Genomic DNA, 25237 nt, shown 5'->3' on the forward strand with positions numbered 1-25237 from the left:
CATTTGAGAAGCTGCAGCCTATTCGGCACCGCCCAGTGCCTAGCAGAAGTTTTACTCGCTCCAGCAGCCAATTTAAAGCTCCCAACTCATCCTGGATCTTTCCTCGAAAGCTTTCAAATCGTTGAAGATTTTGCTGACTGAAAGCTATGAAGTCTGAGATCCTTCAGCGTCACGCCAGATCTGGAGACCAGTTGCTTGAGTTTGCTCTTACGACAAATATCTTGGTTTGATGACTCCATCCGTCTTCTAACGTAATCAGTTCATTCAACTCATAAGGACGACACTCAGATCCGCTGGCTGTCTTAAAGCTGCATTGACAGCACCCAAGGGATGGGGAAATGTAAAAAGATCATTAGGAATGTTCATCTGTCAAGGTTGCAATCTTACCAAGCCATGCAAACGACTGAGCAAAAGTTCGGTAGAATGATCTAATAACTCTTGCGTGTGCTAAGAGGTGAAAGAGCGGTCCGCTCGCCAAAGCGTGCCGTAAGGATGAAACGATATCGAATTATAGGTAAATAAGCTTATTCTTACGTTTCACTCTATTTATAACCCAATTTAACAGCCTCGTCATAAGTCGGATAGTCTGTGTAACCTTCCTTGGTCATTGTGTAAAAAGTCTCTCTGACATATTTGGTTAGTGGCAAGCCCTTCTCGACACGGTCAACGATATCAGGGTTTGAGATAAAGAACCTACCGTATCCGATCAAAGTTCTGTCATCGGCTACCATTTTCTTCACATCTTCTGGATGCAAAGCTAGATTACCTGCTCTAATGATCGGACCTTTCCAGATCGAGTAAGCGAAGTCGTTAGTACCGTCTTTGTATTCCCCTTCATCTTCGGTATAAAGTGGATCCGTGACACGAGGTTCGACAAGATGCACAAAGGCTAGGCGCTTACCAGCTTTAGCTCTCTTCTCCAGTTCACCCAAGACGTAGGCATACTGAGCAACGATCAATGGTTCTTGCCCACCGGACATAGTACCGAAAGTACCGTATGGCGAAAATCTGATACCGACTTTGTCGCAACCAATGGCCTCTGTAACAGCATCAACCACTTCCAGCGTGAAACGAGCTCTGTTTTCAATGGATCCACCGTATTCGTCTGTCCTCTTGTTAGAGATAGGATCTAAAAATTGGTTCAATAGGTAACCGTTAGCGCTGTGTATTTCAACACCATCGGCACCAGCTTCTATGGAATTCTTGGCAGATTGCACGTACTCCTTGATATATTGTTTGATCTCGTCCTTGGTCAAGCCATGCTGTGGGTTATTGCTCTTGACCGCCTTCTCACGCTGTGTCTCATCCATGTAAACTTCGTCGGAAGCGGACACGTAAGGGAAACCGTCTCTAGCCAAAGTATCAGGGAACGCTTGCCTACCCAAAAAACACAATTGCACCCATACAAAGGATTTGTTCTCATGAATCTTTGCAAAGATTTTCTTCCATTGCTCAAGTTGACTTTCAGACCAGATACCTGGCGCATTGTCGTAACCTCCACTTTGAGCAGACGGAAAAGTTCCCTCGGTTATAATGAGAGTACCTGGTCTCTTCGACCGCTGGTCGTAGTACTCAATGGCCCAATCGTTTGGCACATTACCAGGGTAATGAGCTCTCATTCTGGTCAAAGGTGGCATGACAACACGGTGCTTCAACTCATTGTTCCCAATTTTGATTGGCTTGAATAGATTGGTGTCACCCAAAGCAATTGGCTGGAAATCCTTAACAAATGACATAGCTGATAGAAATCTCTCGATTTGTTGCTCGAATGGTTAAAGAGAGTTTATATTACAGGATTCCTTCGCTCAGGACTAATCTCGTCGTACCATTATATCTGAATTGAAGCTAGAATTTCACCAAAGCTATGGCTGTGAGAAAATCAACGCAACCGTCTCCTTCCTCACTGATGCGGAGCTTATGGTTACTAAGCGAGGCTTACGAATAAGCTTTAGCGGTGGCGGTAGCCATATGGAGTGACTTCCGGTACAGCATATTGGTAATGTCCTTCCGAATCTTCCAGGTTTTTTTCTAGGCACGCAGCTCGGAACAATGTTTTTCCGTCGATTTCCCGTCGTTTAGTAAGCAGATCGAGATATCTCTATTAGCAATCTTTATTCGGACATTGTGGTGACAGGGAACAGTGCAGCAGACACCATCTTTCAGCTGCGTACAATGGTTTGCAAATGGGGTATGCATCTAGAGGTCCTGCTATCGAGCAATCAGGCGACGGGCTAATCAATACGCACCCTTGGTAAATGCTGGAGCTTGAAACTAACGAACACCCTGGCTATGCCTTCAAGAGTCGAGTTTTATTATCTTGTTCATGCTCGTTTATCCATCCAGGAGACATCCACATTGTTCTCGTCTAGGATCTCTTGGTACTCGTCGCTAGCTCCGAATAGTTCTCTCGTGAGCTTCTCCATATTGGGGACCTGTCCGGAGCTGAGACAGATGTCGAGAATAGTGGTGCTGATGTTTTGGAACACAACGGCGCATTTCTTGGCGAAGACCCACTTCTCTCCAAAATGTTGTAGGATTTCGGCGCATTGTTGCATTTCGATTTTGCTTTCGACAAAATCGATGCTCCAGTGGCATAGACAGTAGAGAATGGTGTTGCAGATGGTAAGGGTTCGGAACAATGTAATCCAGTTCAACGGCAGCATCTTTCTCTTGTAGAGCGTGTAGGTATGCTTCAGCGCTTTCAGGCAAAAATCGCCCAGCTTCGATAGTGATTCCATGGAAGGCTTCGGTATTAACGCCGATGGCCTGTAAAGCATTATATTCAATTGCGCGTATCGCATGGAGAGCCAGACGTCTGAGCAGTGAAACGATATTGGATCATTGCAGTTTTTCAATGCGCTTTTCTCTTGAATTTTGGCACGCTCACGGTTGTATATATGGTCGATCTCCTGCGCCAAAGATGTGACGATCTCTTCTTTTTGCTCGTCTGTGTAGTTTTTTCGCCCGACACTGACAAGGTGGACTTTCTTGTAAATTCGGCCGCTCATTTTTCTCACTGAGATCATCATATTCGTAACCTCTAGGTCTTCCTCCTCTTCTGGGTGCAGCGGTCTTGGCAGAGGCATGGTTATTTCATCGTCATCGATCGCCGACATCCTACCTAGAGATGTGCATACGAGCCGCTCAAAGCAATAGGCGCTCCAGAACACCCGGTATCTCAGCTCTACGTCCACGGGAGACATCTTCTTCAACCTCGCGTTGGGTAACGCCCTATTAAACCCAAGTCCGATGGCTATTCTCATGATGATACCACTAATAGTCCATGAGGAGACTCCTTTGGGTTCAAAAAGTGCAAATATACCCAAAAGCAATAAGCATTTGATAGTTTCGATGTCTTGACAACGTATTACCGCTCGGAAGCGCTTCATTGCCAGAAAAGCAAAATGTTCACTTAGGCCTTCCCCGTCGCCGGTCAGCATTCCAGCTCTCTGCAGGGTGGTACAACCAATCGCCATCGTCATATACAGCTGAAAGATGAAATGACCTTCGACAACGCCGTCCATTGTGTTAAAGTCTCTGATAGTCGAAACCTTATTCAGAAAAGCCACTTTGTCCATCATGTAGAAAGATTTATGATTATGCTGGAAATATGCGGCCAAGAACCGATCATATAGCGATCTCTCGATCGGCTTAAACTGACCATTTTCGGTTTTCCATGGCGTGACTCTGCCGCCTTTGAATATACCCGTAATAGCTTCAAATTGTATGGACGGTGCGTCCACTGGAGTCGATTCCAGTTCCCTATTTTCCAATTGACCTTTCGATTGCTCGTGACGTGAAGCAGGGAGCATCTGTGCCTCTCCGGCATCGCGGTCAGCTGTCCGAAACCCACCTCGAGACAGACCGCCAGCGGAAAATGCCTTAGCTTCCTCACTTTGGGTTATACGGAAGGAAGCATTTCTCGAGTTAAAGCTCAAATCCGGAGATGCAGCTGTCTGAGAGCTTTCTGCAATTAATCCCAAAACGGAGGCCAACGAAGAGGTTCGATCCAAAGCTGTTCGATCCAAAGCTTTGGTTTCAGTCTCGGGCTGCAATTTATGAGTTAAGGCATTAACATTGGGATGATTTTCGGAATTATAGGATCCATTTTCACTATTGCTGCCCTGCGTGGCCGAGTTGCAACGGCGCCTTTTCGCAGGTGCGAATTCTCCTCGAAGCTTTGCCTCTTCCAGCTCCTTCTTGGTCCTTCTGGGAGCCCTACCAAGGTACAAACAGGTCTCCCCAGCTTTTAAACAGTTGTTGCACGATGGTACCTGTTTTGAGCATCGCTTCTTCAGTCTGCGGCATCGAGAACAGGAGTAACTTTTGGTCCCACAGGAGATGCTGCCTCCCAATTCTCCATTGTACATCACATATGAGTACCAGCAACATGCTACAGGCTACGCAATTAGTTGAGAGAGCGGTTCATCAAGCTTATCGAGCTGGATGATATTTAGTGCACTTTCTGACCGCGTCACTAATAACGTAGGCTATAATAACGATTGAATATATGTAATGTCTATAATGAGAAGTTGATCAGCTCGTAGGGCTTGTTTTGAGCTCTCAAGTTACTTGCGTGCTGGGTGAGAATGATATTACGCTTTTGCTTATCGCCTGTAGACGCGATCCTCATTTGCTTGTACTCTTCATTCCATTTGACAGGCTGCAACGGATCATTAGAGCCTCCCGCACCATCCAAGATCGCTTGTAGCTCTCTGTAGTAGTCCACATCCTTGAAATCTGGGATTGGATGGTAGGCTGGTTGTTTCTGCAGTAATTCTGGATCCAGGACATCATCGGGTTGTGGTGGGACAGTCAGGTCGCCGTTGAACGCCTTAACCATCAGGGCCGCTTGCAGCTCTGCTAACGGGAATGGGACGATCAATTGAGGTAGCAACGAGAAAGCTAATGTCGGGTCCCGCACATAGAATATCTGTTTCCAAAGGTTGAAAATTCTGCATGCTGAAGTCCTGTCGGGATCGCCAAGCAATTGGGCCCTCAAAGAGCTGTCTGCGAAGGGCAGAGAGTACAGATATCCGGTTGCATAAATCAGATAGTCAATGTCCCCAATTTGGGTGCCGTCGGAGAACTCCACGGTACGAGTCGGCCAGTTCACCCGTGCAATGGTTGGCACGGTTTTCAACCCCTCGAATTTCGGATACCCCGTAGTGCTGACCACAGACTCAACATTTCTGACACTGTGGTACACCTTGTCAGCCACGGTCGACACCTGGTTCAAGATGTCAGACCCTGAACTACCGTTCCCGACCACAACGACATTTTTGCCTCTGGCAAAGAGACAATTTTCGAAATCTCTAGCTGGGATAGCAGCCCCGTTCTTTACCCACTCATCCAAACCAGCCACATCGTCCGGCATCCTTGGCTCCAGGTGGTGGCCGTTGGCCACCACCACATAGTCAAAATTCGCTTCCAACAGGCTGTCATCCTCGGCGTTTCTCGCTGTCAGGTTCCACATTGAAGCCTTCTTCGAAAGCTGCAAAACCCGAGTATTCAAATGAACCTTGACTCTTTCCTCATTCTCAATGAAAGCAGCGTAGTAGCTCTTCAAGTACTCAAACACATTCTTTCTCCAGGGATACGTTGGCACTTCACTTGGAAATGGGAACCCACTAAACTGCATGATATGTTTCGTTATATTGGTCTCCAGGTGCTCATACATCGGTCTGCCATCGCGACCGGTGTCTGGGTAGTGCCACAATCCGCCTACAGTTGCATCTGCTTCGAACAGGTCGATCTGGTAGTCGGTCGAATTTTTCAAGAATACTCTAGCTGTGGCAAGACCTCCAGGGCCTCCACCAATGATCGCCAATCTCTTCATTATCTGTACAGTCATTCCCACGCACTGTGATCAGTTGTCAGAGATCTCAATATATGTGATTGATTCCGTAAATGAATTCCACTTTATCTTATACTAATTCATGTATAAGATAAGGTTCGAGCCTCGAGGTCGACGCCACATATTTCTGTCACGCCAAGAGACAAACCACCGATGTCGCACGCTAATGGACTCTTAGGAGGGCCTTCAGCCTTGCAATTCGACCTGTAATGATCGCTTGAAGATCGATCAGTTCCGTAGTTGCCTAGCAACCCTGGTGTTATATAGGACGCTAACTGTAGCCTTCTTGTTCGGTAAAAGTGTGGCATCTGCTCATACAGTTAGGGTTAGTAAGTATTACGTAGCGAGCTAGCGGTCATGAAACAGCAGTGCCGTCAATGGCACGCCATGGAGGGTATTTCATCCGTGGCAGACTTGACCCGGGCACCCCAGGAGTAATGGCCCCATGTGGCCCCCAGAACCACGGCGATCATCAGCCAGCCGTTGTAGGTCATGAATACTAGCATGAGCATGAAGGAGAAGCCAACTTGGAGGCCGTACCAGCAGCTTTGATAGAGCTTGTTCCTTCTGCGCTCGGGCGAGCTGGAGTTGCCGGGGAGGACTCCATGGTTCTGCTGCGATTTATAGATGTAGTACCTCAGATATTCGTACAGGTAACTTAGGAACAGGATAGCTAGGAAACTTAGAAATAGATCGTAGATCGTCTTTATGTGCCACCACCGGAAGATGACGCATGTGTTCTTGTAGGACCAGGTGAAGAGCATGTTCATCGAACAGGAGTCGCTGTCTCCCATGTCCATGTCTCCGTGGCCGTGGCTCATACCTGCCGTGCTGGTAAGGTCGTGGTGCTGCATTTTGGTTCGATGAGTTTGTTAGGACCCTTATTGGGTTCTTCGGGTTATAGTACTTTATGTTAGATTCGCACTTACTTTGCGAGGTAAGATGGTAGAAATTTGTATCAAATTTTAAAACCTATAAAAGACTCGTGAAATAGCGTGAAAGTAAACTAGATAGTCGTTAAAACGTTTCAGTCAGCTTACAATTGGAAACCGTGGTGGAACTTTTCACCGGCGTAGACAGCCTTGTCACCCAATTCCTCTTCGATTCTCAACAATTGGTTCAACTTAGCCAATCTCTCGGATCTAGCTGGGGCACCAGTCTTGATTTGACCGGTTCTCAAACCGACAACCAAGTCAGCAATGAAAGTGTCTTCAGTCTCACCGGATCTGTGGGAGACCATGACACCCCAGTTAGCAGCGAAAGAGTCTCTGGCGGCCTTGATGGATTCGGATAGAGTACCGATTTGGTTGACCTTCAACAACAAAGCGTCAGCAGCCTTCTTCTCGATGGCGGTCTTGATTCTCAATGGGTTGGTGACAGTCAAGTCGTCAGCAACAATTTGGACACCAGCGGTCTTGAAGAAGTGGGACCAAGCTTCCCAGTCATCCTCAGCGAATGGGTCTTCGATGGAGATGATTGGGTACTTCTTGGTCAAGGAGTGGTACAAGTCAGCCAATTGTGGACCAGTCAACCACTTGGAAGAGTCAGATTGTGGGTTCTTGAAGTCCAAGTCGTACTTACCGTCCCTGTAGAATTCGGAAGAAGCACAGTCCAAACCGATCTTGACCTTACCTTCGTGACCAGCAGCCTTGATAGCGTCAACGATCAAGTCCAAAGCTTCTTCAGCAGTTTGGATGTTTGGAGCAACACCACCTTCGTCACCAACGTTACCGGCAGAAGCACCGTATCTCTTCTTGGTCAAAGACTTCAAGTTGTGGTAGACTTCAGAACCGATTCTCATGGCTTCAGCGAAGGAAGAAGCACCAGTTGGAGCAATCATGAATTCTTGCAAAGCCAAAGCACCACCGGCGTGGGAACCACCGTTCAAGACGTTCAAGAATGGAACTGGCAAAACGTATGGAGATGGCTTAGCTTGAGCCAAGTCAGCCAAGTGCTTGTACAATGGCACCTTCTTCTCGGCGGCAGCAGCTCTGGCAGCAGCCATGGAGACACCCAAGATAGCGTTAGCACCCAACTTACCCTTGTTTGGAGTACCGTCCAAAGAGTTCAAGAACTCATCGACAGCTTCTTGGTTCTTAACGTCGATGTTAGCCTTGACGAAAGCTGGAGCAATCACGTTGTTGACGTTGGCAACAGCCTGGGTAACACCCTTACCCATCCACTTGGCTTTGTCACCATCTCTCAATTCCAAAGCTTCGTGGACACCAGTGGAAGCACCAGATGGAACGATGGATCTGAAAGTACCGTCTTGGGTGGTGATTTCAACTTCAACAGTTGGGTTACCACGGGAGTCGTAGATGGATCTAGCGTAAATCTTGGAGACAGCCATTGTTGTTGAATGTGTTGTGTTTGGGGTGTGCAAATAATTGCTTGGTTTCTTCCAAAACAAAACAACCACGAATTACAACCTTCTTCATTTCACCTCCATGTAAAATCATCTTCCCTTATATATCTTTCCCAAGCTCATACTGCCATCTCGCTTCGTCGCCTTTCTACTGGTTTCTTTTCACGTTGCTCAGTATCGCATGGTCGTAGTGATGATGGTGATGCGGCAAATCCGTAGTGGTCCAAACGAACCACCAACTCTGCATCAGAAAAAATGGGTCGCACGACAAATTCAAGACATCACTAGACATGGAAAGAATGGCCACGGTACGTTCTGTCAAAGATCATAACACAACCACTTTGATTGAGCCATCTTTTGCCAAATTGCGGTCTCATTAACACGCTGCCAGCTCCATTAGGCGCATGCCGGCCATCATGGCGTGCGTACAAGCACACCGGCATTCTACCACTACCGCTATGGGAAAAGTTCCACGATCAGTGCGACTGCTGTATTCTCACCACAGTGTCCTGTATGCATTATTAGTGGTAGTGGCATAAACATCATTTTGATTTTCATGAAAAATTTAGTGGATGCTGGCCAGCAGCGTCTTTCCCGTAGGAAACTATGGATGCTGGAAATTGTGGATGCCACGGAGTTGTCACGTGACATACGGTCGGCGCTAGCCGGGTAAACAGGCTAGCAGTCTCGCTGTATTATGGTTATCGTCGCTGCTGGTGTCCTTGGAGCCGTTGGCAGAGTAATGATGCATCAGTCCCTCCTTGAATGCCGCGATGTGCTGATTAAATCCGTTTGCCGCTAAGTCGACGAATCTGGTGTACTCCGATATTATCTTTGTCGATTCTTCCGAACTGTAAAGTCTTGAAGGCTTGTTCTGTCGCCTACTGTGGCTTTCCAGATATAGCTGGAAGAGATGAGGATCTAGTTGGCAAAATTCACGCCTCATCGAAGTAATAAATTTGCAAAACTTGTGAATGATTTCGAAAATTTGCAGTTGGATTTCGATAAGTTGGGACAGGCAACAGTTAGTCATTATGTTGGTTAAGCTTTCTTGCAACGACAACTGCCAGTCTGTGATTGTAGCTCGCTTCTGGCTCGTCTTGGATGTGATCTTTATCTCCCTCTCCACAACAACCTGGGTGAAGTATTCTAGGATCAGCTTGATGAACTGGTTCATTCTGTTGTGCACCACTCGGCTTTTTCTTATAATCAGGAGGCGTACTTGTTTAGAGAAGCCGGTGTATCTCCATGAGGCGTTCTTGTTGATCTCGATCCATGTGTCATCCAACAATTTGCTGTTGTATTGAAGCAGGAATGAATATCTTGATATAATTTGATATTGGACGATGCAAGTTCTGGTTACTATAATGCTCAGAGGAAATGGAACTATGATCTCGAAGTTGAGATGGTAAATAGTACTCTTGGCAGCTTTTAGGCCATCTGCTCCAGACGATAATGGCTTCAGTTCTTGTAGTAGTATATCCTTCAGATTCTGAAAATTGTTCGCGCTCAACAGTCGATCACCATCATCTTGATTGGACATTGTTCTTCCCCCGTTGGTACTATAATCTTGGCCAACATACTCCATGATAACTTCTTCGAAAGATTGATCGTCTAGCTGTAAATTGAGCAGCTGTTTCACCAGGTCCTCATTGCTCGACAGGTTGGACTTGAGTTCATTTTGAAAGGTTCGCTGAAGTTTTTCCTGATCGTACCCATTTTTTTTAAATCGTCTAGTCAATTCTACCATGTTTTTTTGTAGAAATTTAGTGATTCCGGCAATATTGTGATATCCCAAATAATGCTTCTCCAGCATCTTGAAAAATGCCATCAAATCATATCCTTCGAAATACATCTTGAGGCAAAGCCTGTTAGCCTCCTTATACCATTTGTCAACGTAGAGTTCTAGATTTGAACCTTCCATGAGATCTGAAAAATTCGTTATCTCATCGGTGGCACTTGTAGCTAAGGTAAAGTCCACCTTTCCTAAGCTGGTTTTTATGAGATTTACCAGCTTTCCAGTGGTTAAAACCATAAACAGGAGCTCATTGTCATCATTCGGTTCAAACTGTTCAAGAATGCCGTCCTTCCGGATGACATATTGAGTATCCCAGAGTCGGTCACCGTATTGGAGATACGAAGTGACGTCATTGACGCTGTTCATAGTGTCTACCACCATGAATTCGTCGTATGGATCGTTCAGCCTGCCTTCAGTGAGCCAAAGAAATAGCATGTCACAATAATTCCCTGCGACGCTGTTGAGGATTTTCTGCAGAAAGCTCACACTATAACGATCGCCCAAATTCTCATGCACCATAGTCTGAATTATTCTAAGTATCACCGCGCCTTTGGCTATCGGTAACATTCTAGTGTCCGTCGCTAATATGTATCCCCTATCAGACTGGTCTTTCAAATCGTTGATAAAATTATCAAAGTCCTCTTTTACGTGATCCATGTGTCTCCTTGCCCTGTCCTCTCTGTCTATCCGTTCGACCATCGTGAACAAGATCTCCATTTGTTTCGTAATCTCGGCATCATTTAACGACTGCTCAAGTTCACTGATGGAAAAGGTGGTGCTTTCCCTAAAATCCCTCTCCAGTCTGCCAGAAATGAAGCTCAAGTACGTGAATCTGAGAAATTGCTTGATTTCGAACCCTAAGCGGTGTAAAATGCTGCCAAATGAAGGTTCAGACCACTTCTCTGCCGTCTTTGTGAGGACAACATAGTATTTTCCCAGTCTCGCGATCCTCTTGCTGAACGATTTGAATGACGGATCCATCATTTTGGCAATTTTGAAATCGGGAACCGCCCCGCTGTGCGGATCGTAGCTGTTGTTGTATCGGATATAAACGCCCTCCAGGCCCACTAAAACATTCAAAAGGTCCCTGACAACTAGAGCTTCCTGTATACCTCTCTGTTCCGGCGACGACAGTTCGCTAAGTGGATAGGACTTCAATTTTGGCTGCGTACTGAACAACGGCTGATAGTTTACCAGCCTCGCTAACAAAGGAACGTTCCCAGTGGCATTTGCGAGCTGTACATGATCCTCCACAACTCTGGTCTCCATTAGAGACCGTAAATATGCTCGAAAGGTCTCCTTTCCCTGCTGATATCTGGCAGTAGCCAAGATGACTGTTTGTTTACCTTTGGGACTTCAAATATCGCTTGGCGCCTAGCTTTAGCCGTAACTAATGATGTTTATAGCGTCACAAAATCGATCTCTGACACTTGGTCAAAAGCGCTTGAAAAGCCGTCCTCGAAGGCTCTTGAGGTAGCCAGGGCAATAAAAATGCTTCCCTGACTAGTTTGCGGCCGTAAGATATCCGAATATTAATAGCCGTTTTTGTATGTTTTTCAACTCAATTTATGTTTTGTAGAAGAGAAAAGACGTTGATCTACGCAACCGGCGACACAACAGAAAACAATAAACCAGTTAACAGATATCGCCCAGTCCCGCAGCACAACCGGCAAGCGGTCCGAGCCAACGACATTGCTTGCGGGCGCTCAAAAGCTGGAATGGCTCTGTCGCCGGATATTGATCATTTCTCACGAAGAAGCGAGTAACAAGCTCCCTTAGTGCTTGAGTGGCAAACCAGTATTGAAGAGTAATTAGTATGGGTTAAGGGGGCCATTCTACTGAGACTGGAGGACGAGAGCGCCATTGAACAAGATGTTCTTGACCAGAAGTGAATATGACCGTGGTGTGAGCACTTTTTCGCCCGAAGGTAGGCTTTTTCAAGTGGAGTACTCTCTAGAGGCCATCAAACTTGGTTCTACGGCAATTGGTATTGCGACGAGCGAAGGTGTTGTGCTAGGTGTGGAAAAACGTGCAACTTCGCCTCTGCTAGAGGCGGATTCGATTGAAAAGATTGTCGAGGTGGACCGCCATATAGGCTGCGCGATGAGTGGTTTGACTGCAGACGCACGTTCAATGATCGAGCATGCCAGGACGGCAGCAGTGACGCATAACCTGTACTACGACGAGGATATCAGTGTCGAGTCTTTGACCCAGTCAGTATGTGACTTGGCACTGAGGTTTGGTGAGGGCGCATCCGGCGAAGAGAGGCTGATGTCGAGACCGTTTGGTGTGGCACTACTGATTGCCGGCTATAATAAAGACACTGGATATCAGCTGTTCCACGCGGAGCCATCGGGAACCTTTTACCGTTACAATGCCAAGGCGATCGGCTCTGGTTCAGAGGGCGCACAGAGCGAACTGCAGAACGAGTGGCACTCTTCTCTAACGCTGAAAGAAGCGGAACTCCTTGTGCTTAAGATCTTGAAACAAGTTATGGAAGAAAAACTTGACGAAAACAACGCTCAACTGAGTAGCATCACGAAAGAGGACGGGTTCAAAATATACGACGACTCTAAGACAGCAGAGATCATTGCAAAACTCAAAGAGCAAGAAGCACAGCACGCGACGGATGATCAGGATGTAGAAATGAGTTGAAAGTTCATCGGCATCGTCTAAAATAGATATATACCAACATACGAGAGCTACATGCACTGCAAATTTGGGCTGGTATCTCAGTCAACTAGATGTGAGTATTCGGGAATTTCCTTGACCTTGCTGTTGAAGAACTTTTCCAACCTGTTGGCGTACTTAAAATATGAAGTGTTCTCACCATTGTACAGTCGACAATTATTGAAAATCAATCGTGCGTCGTAGATAAAATTCTCCATTTTTTCGTATCTGTTATTCTCCAGCTTCACTTCCATTGTGCTCAAATCCATAGGTTCCTTAATAAATTCGTAGTAATCCGGCACTTCTTCCTTATTGACAGGTTGCAAAAATGGCCATGCAGCTGCGTGGTTCTGCAGCTCAGTTAGTATATTCTGCATTGCCGCATAGTGGGGTCCCCTCTTTGGTCTTTGAGCCAGTTCATCCATCTCAGGAGTCCAGCCGGCTTCCTTAAGCCCGGGTATACTCATAGGATCTATTGGTTTAATATTTTTTAGGTCTCTAAACACCTTTAGGCCTGGCCTTATGACATGGGACTTTGAGATTGTTCTGATCTTTCGTCTTAGTGCTGCTTCCTGCAGAAGCAGTATTTTGGCTGCGTCTAGGTATCGTATTCGCGGTAGCATTGTGCACTGCATTAATGTACCACCCTCATAGTCCTTAATGTACCCCATCCATATGCTCTTTTCCAACGTTATTTCTTTCGTGAACCCTTGCTTTTTGAAATAGCCAATGGCATAGTTATCCGCGTAAGTCAGGAAATGCTTTATGTTCATCGTGTTTCGTACGTAGTCTTTCAGATGGTTCATCAGATGCGCACCATATCCTCGAACCTGTTCCGTAGAGCTTATAGCACAAAACACTATCTCTGCAAACTGCCTTTTCTCGAAAGGCCTGTATGTAATTCCACCCACCACGGTAAGCGGTTTCCTCACAACTGCCATTGAAAGATGACTTCGATCATAGACTAATCGAGCTATATATTCCTTTGGCATCTTGGGCAATTGTTTCTGAAAGATATTCTTGAGGCCTGTCAAAACCATTAGGTTTTCCTTTGTATTGTCATTGTTCACCACTCTGAACTCAATCCTCCCCTCCCTTTCTTCGATCACGCTTGCCCTCTCCTTGAATTTATACTCAACGCCGTCAAACTCAAACTTGGCTATTCCGTTCTCTTCATCCTCAATGACTTGATGCGTAACAGCCGTGGGCTCTGGTGCCTGGTTGGCTTCATTGTCTGGTCCGGTCTTAGTATTCCCTTTTTGTTCGGCTTTCTCATCAAGATCGGGCAACTTAGGCCCCTCAGACTCGTTAGAACCCTCAAGCCCTTCACTTTGCCCTCCTACTTCGCGGTCCTCTTCTAGAATATCCTTGGCACCAGCCTCGGAGGCTAACTCCGCATTTTTCTCCGCCTCTCGTCTTTCCTTGCTTTGCTCTTCTACGTCAGTCAATTTTACTTCATCTTTAATCTGTTGTTCAGCCTTCTCTAGCTCTTTTTTACTATCATCGTTAGTTGGCTTTTGCTTTTTAAGATCCGGCTCTTCAGCTTTTTCCTCATTGCGATTCCTGACTTTTCTGCGTTTGGCTACCATCTGACAATACTCGAAGGAAGTCAATGGGTAAGAAAGCCCCAGTTTCCAGTGATACGGTCTTTGATTCTCGACTTTTTAGATGGAGAACCTTAAATTGACCAAGTGATTTGGCAAATTGAAAAATCAACGACTTCGTCAAAGGCGACTAATTTAAAGCATACATCTCATCATCGATCTCGACATCGTCGATTTTCCACTGTTCGCTGGCCCTTTCCGCCTCTAATTGCACTTTGGCAAGGCCACTGAGCTCCTCGATATATGTGTGATCGTTGAGCGCTGAACGCACAAAATCCCAGTCCAGTGACTTGTAGGAATCGACCACAGAGGGACAGCATGCCGAGCAATGATCATATGCGGGCGTTCTCAATTTCAGCGTGGAAAAATTGTTTAAAAAGCCGCGAATCTGGTGCGGCAGTTCGCCTAAAATGGTCTCTTCATTGTCTCCTCCGGTTCTTGGCTGCAGGAGGGAGACGAAGAGTTCAACAGCCTGGGAAGCGGCCATCAGCGCCACTCCCGGCCGAGTAACGGTACACATCTCATCCAATGTTCTGTCCTTCATGCTATCCTTGGGCGCAAATACATCATGGCAGAAGTAGCATCCAAGGCGTGGCCCTTGTACACCAGAGTAATTTCCGTGTCTCATTACAAGGTAGCTGTCGAAGCCTAATGCGGCATTGATTACTATCTTACCCTTGGCGTTGCCCATCACAGTTGGCAACCAACGCGTCTCTCTTGAGTCCATCAACAGGAACACGACATCATGTTCGTCGAATAGGTCGCACAAGCGTTCATATGAGGCATGTTCGACCTCCTCGTTCGTGACCGGGTGGCCGATCATGGGAACGCTCAGTTCTACACCTTCTGCGTCCAGTAGAGGAAACACTTTTTTCACAGCTTCAGCTGCCGCCAGGGCTTTGTTCTTGCCGATGTCGTGAAATTCGAATAGTGGCTGTCTCACCGGATTCGATGAAGAGACATTTCCGTTATCGACGAACGTTATCTTCCGTACGCCCCATGCCATCAGAGCTCGGGCTACATAACAACCTAGAGTACCGGACCCAAGAAGTAAAGCCTTTGCTCCCTTAACCTTCTCAAGATCTAGCTCGGGAACTAGTCTCCATTTCATCAGCTTGAGGTTGAGATCAACAGTCTGGTCAGCTATCTTCAAAGGATCGATTAAAGAACTGAGATCTACTCCTCTGGGTCCAAGCTTGTTCTGCGTATTTCTTTCCCATCCGCTAAACTGTAAATGCTCGTTACCACCAGTTTGCAGATCGTGTAAGGAAAGAGTAAGGACGAAACTGGAGTCTGCTGGTCTTATGAAAAGCACTTCGAGAGTGTCCCTATCGGGACTGTCATGATTAAATATTGTCAAAAAATTTTTGGTCAGTGCGCTAGGTATATTATCCAATCGGCAAGTATCTCTTACTATCAGCGCCTTGCATGTTCCTGCGTCCTGTCGATTATAGGGAATCAGTTCATTTTGGTCACTCAAAAGCGCTACCCAATCGCCTACTCGCTCTTCGAACCATTTTTGATACCTCTCCGCGACCTTTAGAGGCCTGGTTTCCAATACTTTGATAGAAAGCGTCTTCTTTTGGAAGCAAGGCACGCAAACCCAGTAGTAGAACCGGTACTCCTTCAAATCAGCAAAGCTGATAACATGGAATGAAACAGAGTCGTTTATATTGATCAGTCCAGCATGATACACTTCAGTAGCCCTCCTCTTCACGAATTCCTGCTTATCGAGTGACTTGAACTCTTCGAATCGGTTAAAATTGTGCAAAACCCCATAAATCCGCACGCCAGAACTCGTCCTCAAAGACTCTCTCTGGAAGGTCCGTTCATTTAAAGATAAAGGCACACTATTTCTCGATTTGAAAGTGTACGAGGTATCCAAACATGCAAATAAAGGCTGCCCCCTTGAGTCCAGCTTCAGAACATCGAGTTTTAATCGACACAACTCCTGGAAAAACGAAGCATCCAGGAAAGATTGCAAAGGAGATCCATATTTTAGCGTAGCATCTGACATAGCGCTCTGCTGAGCACAGTTATGGCAAGCTAGAGGTCTGTCCTACAACTGAACCCTTCCTCTTAACCATCTCATATAAGATATATCGGAGAAGGTTCACGTGATCTATACCGATCGAAAGTAATATACAGTTGAAATAGATGAAGTTTACATATCCCAGACCAGATTTGTGTTCTCGAGCTAAGCTACTGCCTCATCGTGCTTCCCGTCCTCTAGAGTCATGTCATCAAGCTCGTCCAACAACTCATCGATATCGATCTGTGGAGCATCCTCATCATCGTCCTCATCCATCTCATGCTCTTGCGATGGGTACGTCTGCTGGACGTTCTTGTAAAGGTTGATGCTTTGTCTTAACTCAGAGTCCTCTTCCAATTCTTGCAAGAAAACTTCATAATCTCTTTCGGCACGCTCCATCTCTTGCTTCTGTGTCCTAGAACTGTAGTCCTGAGAAGCATCAATATCTTTATGCTCTCTTGCCATTCTCTTCAACTTCCAGTTTCTGTTTTTCTTGGTCTTTCTACGGTAAAGTTTCTTGACCAGAACCACGTCAGGAACCTGATCGATATTCAGTCCATCAAATAGGTCGGAATTGTAGTTAGAGTTGGCGATGAAATAGCCCATGACGCTATCACCGGCATGGCATAGGGCACCCAAGTGGGATCTAACGTAGTACTCCTGGTCATTGACACCGAGGTCCGCGGCTCTTGCTACTGTGATGTCAGCAAGAACGTTCTTCCCTCTGCTCACGCCCGTGGGTTCGACATCGAGCACAATGAACTCAACCAGTTGCGAGACGTCAGCCAATGAGCTGAACGGGGTCCTCCAGTATACCTGAGCAGACAAATCAGCGGTCTGCAATGTGTTAGGGTCCAGAAACTGCACTGTATTCGTGACTCTAGAACAGACAACAAACTGTGAAATATTTCCCAGCGATTTAGCCAACTTGCTGGGCAGAACCACAAGATCATCCCTACAGATTGGCACGATCTCCACAGAGTAGGAGAACTTATAGGTTGAGCTGCCCGTGTGAACATCCTGCGAGATCAGTTCCTCAGATTTCTTATGCTTGATAGGAACAGCCGAATTCAGGAAATCGATCATCTTCACCGCGTGGTTCTTCTGTCCGTAGAAAAAGTCTAAGCCGTCCTTTGTTTCACTGATAGAGATGGTGTCGACATGAGCATTGTGTTTCAAGATCAACTGCTCCAGATACAAAAATGTTCTCTTATGAGGGACCTTCTGTCTGATTTGTACTGTCGCCCTCCATGTGTTGGTGGTATACGACCGCGCACAGTCTGGACATTGCATGGCAACCACCACGTACTCAACTTCGAAAGTTTGCTGAATAATAGTGTTTGCAATGGCCTCACCTTGAACAGTGAGCTTCACCCTGATACGTCTCGAGTGTGGTTCCGTCCATATGAAAGACGCATCTACCAATCTAACCTTGGTCAGACCTTTCAAACGACGCAAACAGATAGCCAACAACTCTCTGGACTCCAGCTCTGCTCTCACCCACTGTCCAGGTGGCTGCAAGAACCTCTCACAATTTCTACAAAAAGAAATGTTCGCTTCTCTTGGAATACCCTCTGTGATATCTACTGTCATTTTAATACAGTCATAACACATCACCAGGCCTCCGGACCCATCGATGGGAACACCACAATTGCAACATAGAACCGTTGCAGCCTGCAGCTGCTGCTGCTGCTGCACCTGCTCATGGTTCATATGAGTATAATCCATCATTAACGGTACTCCTGGGAACTCAATTCAACAATAGATCAATGATACTCTCTATAATCAAAGCTCATCTCATAGTGATACCTCTTGCTTTCTAAGCGATGAGCTTCGAAAAATTTGCCCATTTGATCACGTGGACATGATAACTCATCTCTTCGCCTTCTTTCCACCACTGAATAGCAGACCAAAGGACTTCTTAGAGGCCTTCTGAACCGGTCTATCATCATCCTCGTCCTCAGATTCACCATCGTGTCCGTTCCGCTCGTTTGCTGACGCGGCGGCCGGTTGTGTCTTGCGTCGAGCAGCCTCTCTCTGATTCTGCCTCATCTTTCTTTTGAGAGCTACCATTGCCCTTGTGTCATCCTTGGATATCCTATGGATCCCGCTGCTTTGGGTGCTGTGGTGTGGTCGTCTTTTTTTCGACAACGAGCTGACCTTCTTTTCGCTTTGTATGAACTCACCGACTGTGTGTATGTCATCCCGATTCTCGGACGTGCTCGCCACTGGGTTCAGATTGAGGCCTGAGCCAGTTTGCATCACTGGCAGAGTGAAAAATGTAGCCTTGCTGTTATTTAGCTCAGTAGTGTCGACGGGCTCTTCGGTATCCTTAATGGCGAGCCAGCTGAGGACTCTCTTTGTATTGCGACCAAACGATCGCTGCAGTTTTGCCTGCAGATCTAGCTTCTCCTGAATCTCCTTGGATCTCGACATCGGCAACTCGCTGACTCTCTGACAAGCTGTTAGTGTGTGTTGTTTATGTTTTATTTAACAGTTTTTCAAGCGCGCACTTATGCTCATCGCAGCCCTGTTTAACGAATTTTCTATAAAACAAGCATACTCTATCCTAAGCCCTCAGACTCTTCTGATCCGTGTTGTTCTTCTTCCTCTGAATTTTCCTTCTCTCACCAAAATTTTCCTTCTCCATAGCCATGAGAGCTTCCCTCTTGGCCTTTGTAACTTTGTTTAACGATTTTCGTATGACTGCGGTGTCGTGCACCTTGGTACACTCTTGCATCTTTTTATTGATCCGCGATTCGATGGCCTCGATTCTCGAGATGTCTCGTTGCGTTATGAAGGATATGGCATCGCCACGCCTACCGGCACGCGCAGTACGACCAGACCTGTGAATGTATACGTCTGGGTCGGAAGGAATGTCGTAGTTGACAACCAGTTCAACCACCGGAATATCAAGACCTCTTGAAGCGACGTCTGTGGCTATGAGAACCCTAGCTGCATTGGCACGGAACCGTTGGAGCGAATTGGTCCTCTCCTGTTGGGGCATTTGGGAATGCAGAGAGGCCACCCTGATGTCCAGAGCTCTTAATGTTCTTCTCATGATCTCTGCTGCCATGGTTCTGTTCACAAAGACGATAGCGCTGGAGTCCTTGTACTCCTCGCACGTCAACAGCTGATAGAGGTAGGCTTCCTTCACATGTTCCGGTACCAGAATGTACTCTGTCCTCAACGTGGATGGCACGGCTACTTTATCCACGCTTTCAACCTCGTAACAGTATAAAGGGGGTTTATTCTCCTGGTCTGGGGCGTCCTGTAAGGCCCTAACCTGGTCGGTAATCGTGGCTGTAAACAGTAATGTCTGTCTTCTGTTCTTTGGCGGAAGGGCACCCACGCATACGTTGAGGTCATTCGCAAAAGTCTTTGTTAGCAGACTATCAGCCTCATCGAGAACAAGAAACTTAGCTCGTTTTAATCCGCTTACCGTGTCCTCTCCGCTGTTGAGTATATGATGGGCCAGTCGCCCGGGGGTTGCGATGATAAAATGCGGTCTCCTCTGCAACTCAAGCGCCTGGCTCACAATACTTTCACCACCTACGACGATGGATACTCGAATATTCATACTGCTTCCCAATGCGGTGAATTGCTCGGCGATTTGCATCGCTAGTTCTCTGGTCGGTGTCAGCACTACACCAAACATGCCGCTAGGGTCTTCAGACCATTTGGTCAGCATCGGTGCCGCAAAAGCAATCGTTTTACCAGAACCAGTCTTTGCACCACCGATACAGTCACCTCCCTTCAGAATTGGCGGAATACATGCCTTTTGAATCTGAGTAGGTTGTGTAATTTTCATCGCCATTAGGGAATCTACCAACCATCTGGGAAGACCCAACGACTTAAAATTGTTCTTGGACAATTCCGACATCCTCAAATATCTTCAAGCCTTTTCTACTGGTTTGCGATGAGATGCGATGAGCTGAGATTTGATACTGAAATTTTTCAACTCAAGGTCTTGGCACCTCGAAAAAATGATTTACGTCAGAAATTAAATAGAAGCAACAGGTAGTTAAAAGTTGATAATATTTAAAGGCATTTGTTGCAGCCAGTACCGTGATTTGCATTAATACTGAAATAGAGAATATAAATATGTACAGGTGAGGTTCAAACTGATCTCTTGGTCTAGAAATGCCCGGTGGCTTGGGCGCACTTGGCCATTTTCTTCACCAGAATGTCAACATTTTCTCCTTTTAGCGCACTCATCGGTAAGATGTCCCAGCTGTGTTCTTTACAGAATTCTGCGATTTCGTTAAATTTGTTTATAGGATGCTCCTTGTCGAAATCGATGTCAGCCTTGTTGCAAACAACGAGCACATTCTTACTCTTTGCTTTCTCTATTCCACCCAACTCATTGATGAGAGTCTGTAAGTCAGCCATAGGGTCATCATTAGCAATGCTAATTACGAATACCCAGCCTCTAGAACGTTCAATGTGCCTCAGGAATTCCAAACCCAAACCTTTGTCGTTGGAAGCATCCTTCACAATACCGGGAATATCAGCAACCGTGAAACACGCCTCTCCCAAGCCCAAATCAATTGTTCCTATGGTAGGTGTCAAAGTTGTAAATTCCCAGTGTCCGATCCTTGGGCGCGCATTGGAGATTCTGTTCAGGATGGTGGATTTTCCGGCATTTGGCAGGCCAACTAGGCCCAAATCAGCAATGCTTTTGAGTTCCAGCATAAAATACTGCTCCAGACCTGCCCTCCCGGATTTTGCAAACCTTGGGTTTCTGATTAGATTGGTCAAAAAGTGCATGTTCCCAAGACCACCTTTTCCGCCCTTGAGCAGGCAAATAGGCTTCTTGGTAGGTTTGCCTAGATCAAGGCCAAATAGAGGGAATGTGTCTTCCTCGAGTTCTGTGTCATACAAGCTCATATCATATGACTCGACTTTCTTGTTTAGATCTATAAACCACTCCTTATCGTTATGATAGACTTCATCCTTCCCCTTAAAGATCCATCCTTCTCCCGGTCTATAGCTATTTCTGAATAGCTGAATACATCGCGGAATGGGATCCAGCTCGAATCTTCCCCTGCATTGCAATTTCACCATGCTTTTATGCAATACTGACCTCACAGATGACCCATTTCCAGAGCTCGGTCTCTGCTTCTGTATGAAATCCCGAGTAGACTTGGGATCCATGCACCATCGGATCACCGTACCCACCGGTACAGTGATCAGCATATCTTTACCGCGAGCACCATCCAGTTGATCTGCCCCGCCATTCGAGCCATCCTCCGCGATATAAGTCGTTCTAAGCTTTGACAACGAGTTTAAACCTTCCACAGCCTGCACGTAGATGCTACCACCGTCACCTCCATCACCGCCATCAGGCGGGCCTATCGACCTGCCGGCATCTCTGAAGAAGGAGACTGCGCCGTCGCCTCCACCACCACTTCGACACTTGATGATCCTCACATCTGCAAAGTTACCTTGTCTATGTTTATGCTTGTTAAAGGTCCCCAGGTACTTCATGGACGTAAAGTTTGCCAGCGAGCTCTCTACATTGATGTAATGCGTCTCAGGAGGGATGGAGAGAATGTTGATCGGGAATTCATTTGATTGGTGAGTGTCGTCTGTCAGCTCTTCACGGCTTTCAGACAAATTAGACGCTATCCTGGGGTCCCTTTTCGATTTCTTCAAATGATCAAGCCATTGCTCATTGGCAGCTGCCCTTGGTGCATTATCTGGAGCTTTGAGGGACTCTTGGCTGAAGAATCTGAGGTCTAACCGGACCACGGAGCTCCTAAAAGCTGCTCGCATCTTTCTCCGGAGGATTCCTGTCGCTATACTTCCATCTGGAGACGGTATGGCATCTCGGTCATCGTCTCGTTGCTTATGAGTGAGTTGGCGAAATACTATACACTTGAAGTTCGATATAACTGAATATGCTGCTGGAAAGTTATTTGACGATGGATAACGTTTCGCTAACTGGCATTAGCCACTTGGCTATCTGTGCCATTTTCGAGTCGCTCTTGACGCTGCAGTTTTGACTTCAGAGAATCTATATTCTGCAGCATTTTCTTCATGGAATGAGCACTGTCACCAAACATCCAATTCTCTATCGAGTCCCATTCTTTCCTCCAGTCACTTACTTCTTTGTTTAGGTCACGTAAAATGCCTTGCAGGGAGTGTCTATTCTCAATAGTGTACTTAGCGCGTTCCATCTTGATCTGGTCTAAATATCCATCCAAGCGAGCTACCGCGGCTTGGGGGTCTGTGTTACAGTCTCCTAGGTCCTCCAATATCGGCTGTAGGCTCTTAGGAGGATTCCACTTGTCCACCACGAATTCCGTCACACTGGGATCTGCTATTTCAATTTCTTTCACCAGATCGATCGATAACCGCTTCAGCAGGTTGACATAAGTCAAGTAATTTCTGCTGATGTTTTCTAGTAATGTGATAAATTCCGCCAGATTCTCGACGCTTTGTAGTCTTGCGTAATTGCTATTACGTCGAGTTCTCTGCAAAGCGGCGACCTGAGATTCCCTCGCTTGGTATTTTGAAAATCTTAGATCAACTGAACTCGCCACCAGGGAGCTGTATTCGTCTGACAATGACTCCAGAGTGTCCATTTGAGCCGATTCATCCTTGCTGGTATCGGTTAGTTCGTGTAAAACCCTGAACACAGAATTCAAATGCCTATAGTTTTCATGCAGTGCTTGCTCCTGCTCACATAGCCTTTCAAAACAACTATTGTCCATCAATTGATACAGGTTCAGGTTCTTTATAGGCAACGCTCTCGCTAGCTAGCCTTTTTCGTTGCAGTTATAGTAAGTTATTAGTAAACGATACTCATATATTTTGTGATGCGGCTTGACAACAATAGTCAATCCTGAGCAATACCAAGGCAATCAAGTACTTTCCAATGAATCTTGAAGATCAGATCCAAGTTGTACAAGATATTAGACTGAGTCTGAGAAGATCAGCAACCAAGCTGTCTAAATTGAAGCTGTACAAATCTTCGAAATGGGCTGCCGAAGCATTGTGTGGCATGATAGAGCTTTCGAGTCTCACCGTATCAGATGCAGCTGGTTCTGCTAGTAGGGATGGGAACGATACGAGAGAGGACAACCAAGGTTATCAGGATTTCTCGGAACTTTCAGAGCAGGAGTACGACCTGTATTTATTGGCATCGACGCTGTTCGATTGTAAAGAATTTGATCGGTGTGCATTCTTCCTTAAAGATGTTTCAAATCCTTGTCTGAAGTTCCTCAAACTGTATGCTGAATATCTCAGCTGGGACAGCAAAGTTCGAAACAGTACGGAAGATATTCTAACGTCTGGCAAGACACCGAGGCATATGATCCGCAATGCAAATCACGCGAATGATTCCAATAGAGAACTTGGATCGCGAGGGGCCTCCAAATCCCCGCTGTCAGGCGATGGGCAACAAGCAGACTCGCCTGTTATCATGAAGGAATTAACGTCCTTCCTCGAAAAGACTGAAACGCAGGAGACGGGCTCCAACATCGGTATTGCATTATTATACTACCTTAAAGGCATATTACTCAAGCACGATGACAACAAAAGTGAAGCAAGCTCGTGCTTTCTTCGATCGTTATCTTTGTATTCTTATAACTGGACTTGTTGGGTTGAATTGTTAGACTGTCTTTCAAGATCAGATGAATCACTTTTGCTGCTGAAGCACATAGAAAGTAAACTGAAACTGCAATCAAATGATAACATAAGGTCACAAAGTTCAATCCAGGATAATGCTATGATGAAATTCTTCAGGGTTGCCCTCTTCCAGGAGTTTAGTGGAAATGTTGATGTTTTCCTCGAGGAGCTACACTATCTGCATTCAATATTCCCTAATTTCACATATCTCAAGGCACAAAATGCTTTGATCAACTATAACTATATGGACTATGGGAACGCGGAGAGCCTGTTTGATCAAATTGTTAAGTCTGACCCATACCGACTAGATGACCTTGATACCTACTCCAATATACTGTACGTCATGCAAAAGCACTCGAAGCTCGCATATCTGGCACAATTCACATCTCACGTCGATAAATTTCGACCGGAGACGTGTTGCGCTATCGCAAATTACTATAGCGCTAGGCAGGAGCACGAAAAATCGATCATGTACTTTAGGAGGGCTCTGACTTTGAACAGAAATTGCACGAGCGCATGGACTCTGATGGGTCATGAGTTCGTTGAGCTGAGGAACTCTCACGCAGCGATTGAATGTTACCGCAGAGCCGTGGACATTAATCCGAAGGATTTCAAAGCATGGTATGGTTTGGGCCAGGCATACGAGGTTCTTGACATGTACCTTTATTCGTTGTACTACTTTCAAAAAGCATGCACACTCAAGCCACTAGATAGACGTATGTGGCAAGCTCTAGCATCGTGTTACTCGAAAGTCGGAAACAGGCAGGAAGCAATAAAGTGCTACGAAAGAGCACTACAACTTTCCCTCAACGTGGATCAAGATAGTGTCCTTTTCTATCGTTTGGCAGAGCTCTACGAACAGATTCATGACGTTGCGAACTGCAAAAAATTCATGGTACGCTGCGTAGATGTAGAGGAGGCTACTGAAGGACTGATAACTGACGAGACTGCCAAGGCGAGACTCTGGCTGGCAAAGTTCGAAGCCAAGCGAAAGAACTATGAGCAAGCATATAACTACGCTGTAGGAGTGTCCCACGGTACCTCTCAGGAGATTGAAGAGGCAAGATCGATAGCTAGAGAGTGTAGACAGAGGATTCAATAGCCTTTATAAAGGCTTTAGCTTTATCTCGTATCTAGCGACGTTGTTAGCGCCTAACCTGGTAAAAGTACTAGAAGACAAGTCTCATCGCACTATAGCAAGGTGAAGGATCAACCGTCTTGACGAACGATATTGAACCACTTTGGTCTTAACTTACCCCAGATCAGGTTTGACACG

The 25237-nt window shown here is 46.1% G+C and overlaps 15 protein-coding genes across 15 annotated transcripts; 2 read left to right on the plus strand and 13 right to left on the minus strand.

Annotated features, from left to right (window-relative positions):
- Positions 1-542: 542 nt before the first annotated feature.
- OYE2 (NADPH dehydrogenase) lies at positions 543-1736 on the minus strand (the record flags this gene model as incomplete). Its single annotated transcript, XM_037281043.1, has 1 exon — positions 543-1736. One exon carries the CDS (start codon positions 1734-1736, stop codon positions 543-545), a length of 1194 nt encoding a protein of 397 aa, XP_037136938.1.
- A 585-nt stretch (positions 1737-2321) lies between these two features.
- On the minus strand, positions 2322-4370 carry STB5 (Stb5p; the record flags this gene model as incomplete). Its single annotated transcript, XM_037281044.1, has 1 exon — positions 2322-4370. One exon carries the CDS (start codon positions 4368-4370, stop codon positions 2322-2324), a length of 2049 nt encoding a protein of 682 aa, XP_037136939.1.
- Positions 4371-4519: 149 nt separating this feature from the next.
- On the minus strand, positions 4520-5854 carry FMO1 (N,N-dimethylaniline monooxygenase; the record flags this gene model as incomplete). Its single annotated transcript, XM_037281045.1, has 1 exon — positions 4520-5854. One exon carries the CDS (start codon positions 5852-5854, stop codon positions 4520-4522), a length of 1335 nt encoding a protein of 444 aa, XP_037136940.1.
- Positions 5855-6231: 377 nt separating this feature from the next.
- On the minus strand, positions 6232-6711 carry CTR2 (low-affinity Cu transporter; the record flags this gene model as incomplete). Its single annotated transcript, XM_037281046.1, has 1 exon — positions 6232-6711. The coding sequence occupies one exon, from the start codon at positions 6709-6711 to the stop codon at positions 6232-6234; it is 480 nt and encodes a 159-aa protein (XP_037136941.1).
- A 182-nt stretch (positions 6712-6893) lies between these two features.
- ENO2 (phosphopyruvate hydratase ENO2) lies at positions 6894-8207 on the minus strand (the record flags this gene model as incomplete). Its single annotated transcript, XM_037281047.1, has 1 exon — positions 6894-8207. The coding sequence occupies one exon, from the start codon at positions 8205-8207 to the stop codon at positions 6894-6896; it is 1314 nt and encodes a 437-aa protein (XP_037136942.1).
- Positions 8208-8883: 676 nt separating this feature from the next.
- On the minus strand, positions 8884-11289 carry SPC97 (gamma-tubulin-complex subunit SPC97; the record flags this gene model as incomplete). The annotated part of the gene is made up of 1 exon (XM_037281048.1): positions 8884-11289. One exon carries the CDS (start codon positions 11287-11289, stop codon positions 8884-8886), a length of 2406 nt encoding a protein of 801 aa, XP_037136943.1.
- Positions 11290-11892: 603 nt separating this feature from the next.
- PUP2 (proteasome core particle subunit alpha 5) lies at positions 11893-12675 on the plus strand (the record flags this gene model as incomplete). The annotated part of the gene is made up of 1 exon (XM_037281049.1): positions 11893-12675. One exon carries the CDS (start codon positions 11893-11895, stop codon positions 12673-12675), a length of 783 nt encoding a protein of 260 aa, XP_037136944.1.
- Positions 12676-12752: 77 nt separating this feature from the next.
- On the minus strand, positions 12753-14279 carry GCN5 (histone acetyltransferase GCN5; the record flags this gene model as incomplete). The annotated part of the gene is made up of 1 exon (XM_037281050.1): positions 12753-14279. The coding sequence occupies one exon, from the start codon at positions 14277-14279 to the stop codon at positions 12753-12755; it is 1527 nt and encodes a 508-aa protein (XP_037136945.1).
- Positions 14280-14424: 145 nt separating this feature from the next.
- On the minus strand, positions 14425-16311 carry ATG7 (Atg7p; the record flags this gene model as incomplete). The annotated part of the gene is made up of 1 exon (XM_037281051.1): positions 14425-16311. The coding sequence occupies one exon, from the start codon at positions 16309-16311 to the stop codon at positions 14425-14427; it is 1887 nt and encodes a 628-aa protein (XP_037136946.1).
- Positions 16312-16491: 180 nt separating this feature from the next.
- On the minus strand, positions 16492-18057 carry NMD3 (ribosome-binding protein NMD3; the record flags this gene model as incomplete). The annotated part of the gene is made up of 1 exon (XM_037281052.1): positions 16492-18057. The coding sequence occupies one exon, from the start codon at positions 18055-18057 to the stop codon at positions 16492-16494; it is 1566 nt and encodes a 521-aa protein (XP_037136947.1).
- A 141-nt stretch (positions 18058-18198) lies between these two features.
- NOP19 (Nop19p) lies at positions 18199-18762 on the minus strand (the record flags this gene model as incomplete). The annotated part of the gene is made up of 1 exon (XM_037281053.1): positions 18199-18762. The coding sequence occupies one exon, from the start codon at positions 18760-18762 to the stop codon at positions 18199-18201; it is 564 nt and encodes a 187-aa protein (XP_037136948.1).
- A 133-nt stretch (positions 18763-18895) lies between these two features.
- DBP8 (ATP-dependent RNA helicase DBP8) lies at positions 18896-20209 on the minus strand (the record flags this gene model as incomplete). The annotated part of the gene is made up of 1 exon (XM_037281054.1): positions 18896-20209. One exon carries the CDS (start codon positions 20207-20209, stop codon positions 18896-18898), a length of 1314 nt encoding a protein of 437 aa, XP_037136949.1.
- Positions 20210-20463: 254 nt separating this feature from the next.
- On the minus strand, positions 20464-22104 carry MTG2 (putative GTPase MTG2; the record flags this gene model as incomplete). The annotated part of the gene is made up of 1 exon (XM_037281055.1): positions 20464-22104. The coding sequence occupies one exon, from the start codon at positions 22102-22104 to the stop codon at positions 20464-20466; it is 1641 nt and encodes a 546-aa protein (XP_037136950.1).
- Positions 22105-22268: 164 nt separating this feature from the next.
- Positions 22269-23045, minus strand: THP2 (Thp2p; the record flags this gene model as incomplete). The annotated part of the gene is made up of 1 exon (XM_037281056.1): positions 22269-23045. One exon carries the CDS (start codon positions 23043-23045, stop codon positions 22269-22271), a length of 777 nt encoding a protein of 258 aa, XP_037136951.1.
- Positions 23046-23209: 164 nt separating this feature from the next.
- On the plus strand, positions 23210-25063 carry CDC23 (anaphase promoting complex subunit CDC23; the record flags this gene model as incomplete). Its single annotated transcript, XM_037281057.1, has 1 exon — positions 23210-25063. The coding sequence occupies one exon, from the start codon at positions 23210-23212 to the stop codon at positions 25061-25063; it is 1854 nt and encodes a 617-aa protein (XP_037136952.1).
- Between the last annotated feature and the right edge of the window lie 174 nt (positions 25064-25237).

This window comes from Torulaspora globosa, chromosome 1 (assembly GCF_014133895.1).
Source record: "Torulaspora globosa chromosome 1, complete sequence".
NCBI classification, from domain to species: Eukaryota; Fungi; Ascomycota; class Saccharomycetes; order Saccharomycetales; family Saccharomycetaceae; genus Torulaspora; species Torulaspora globosa.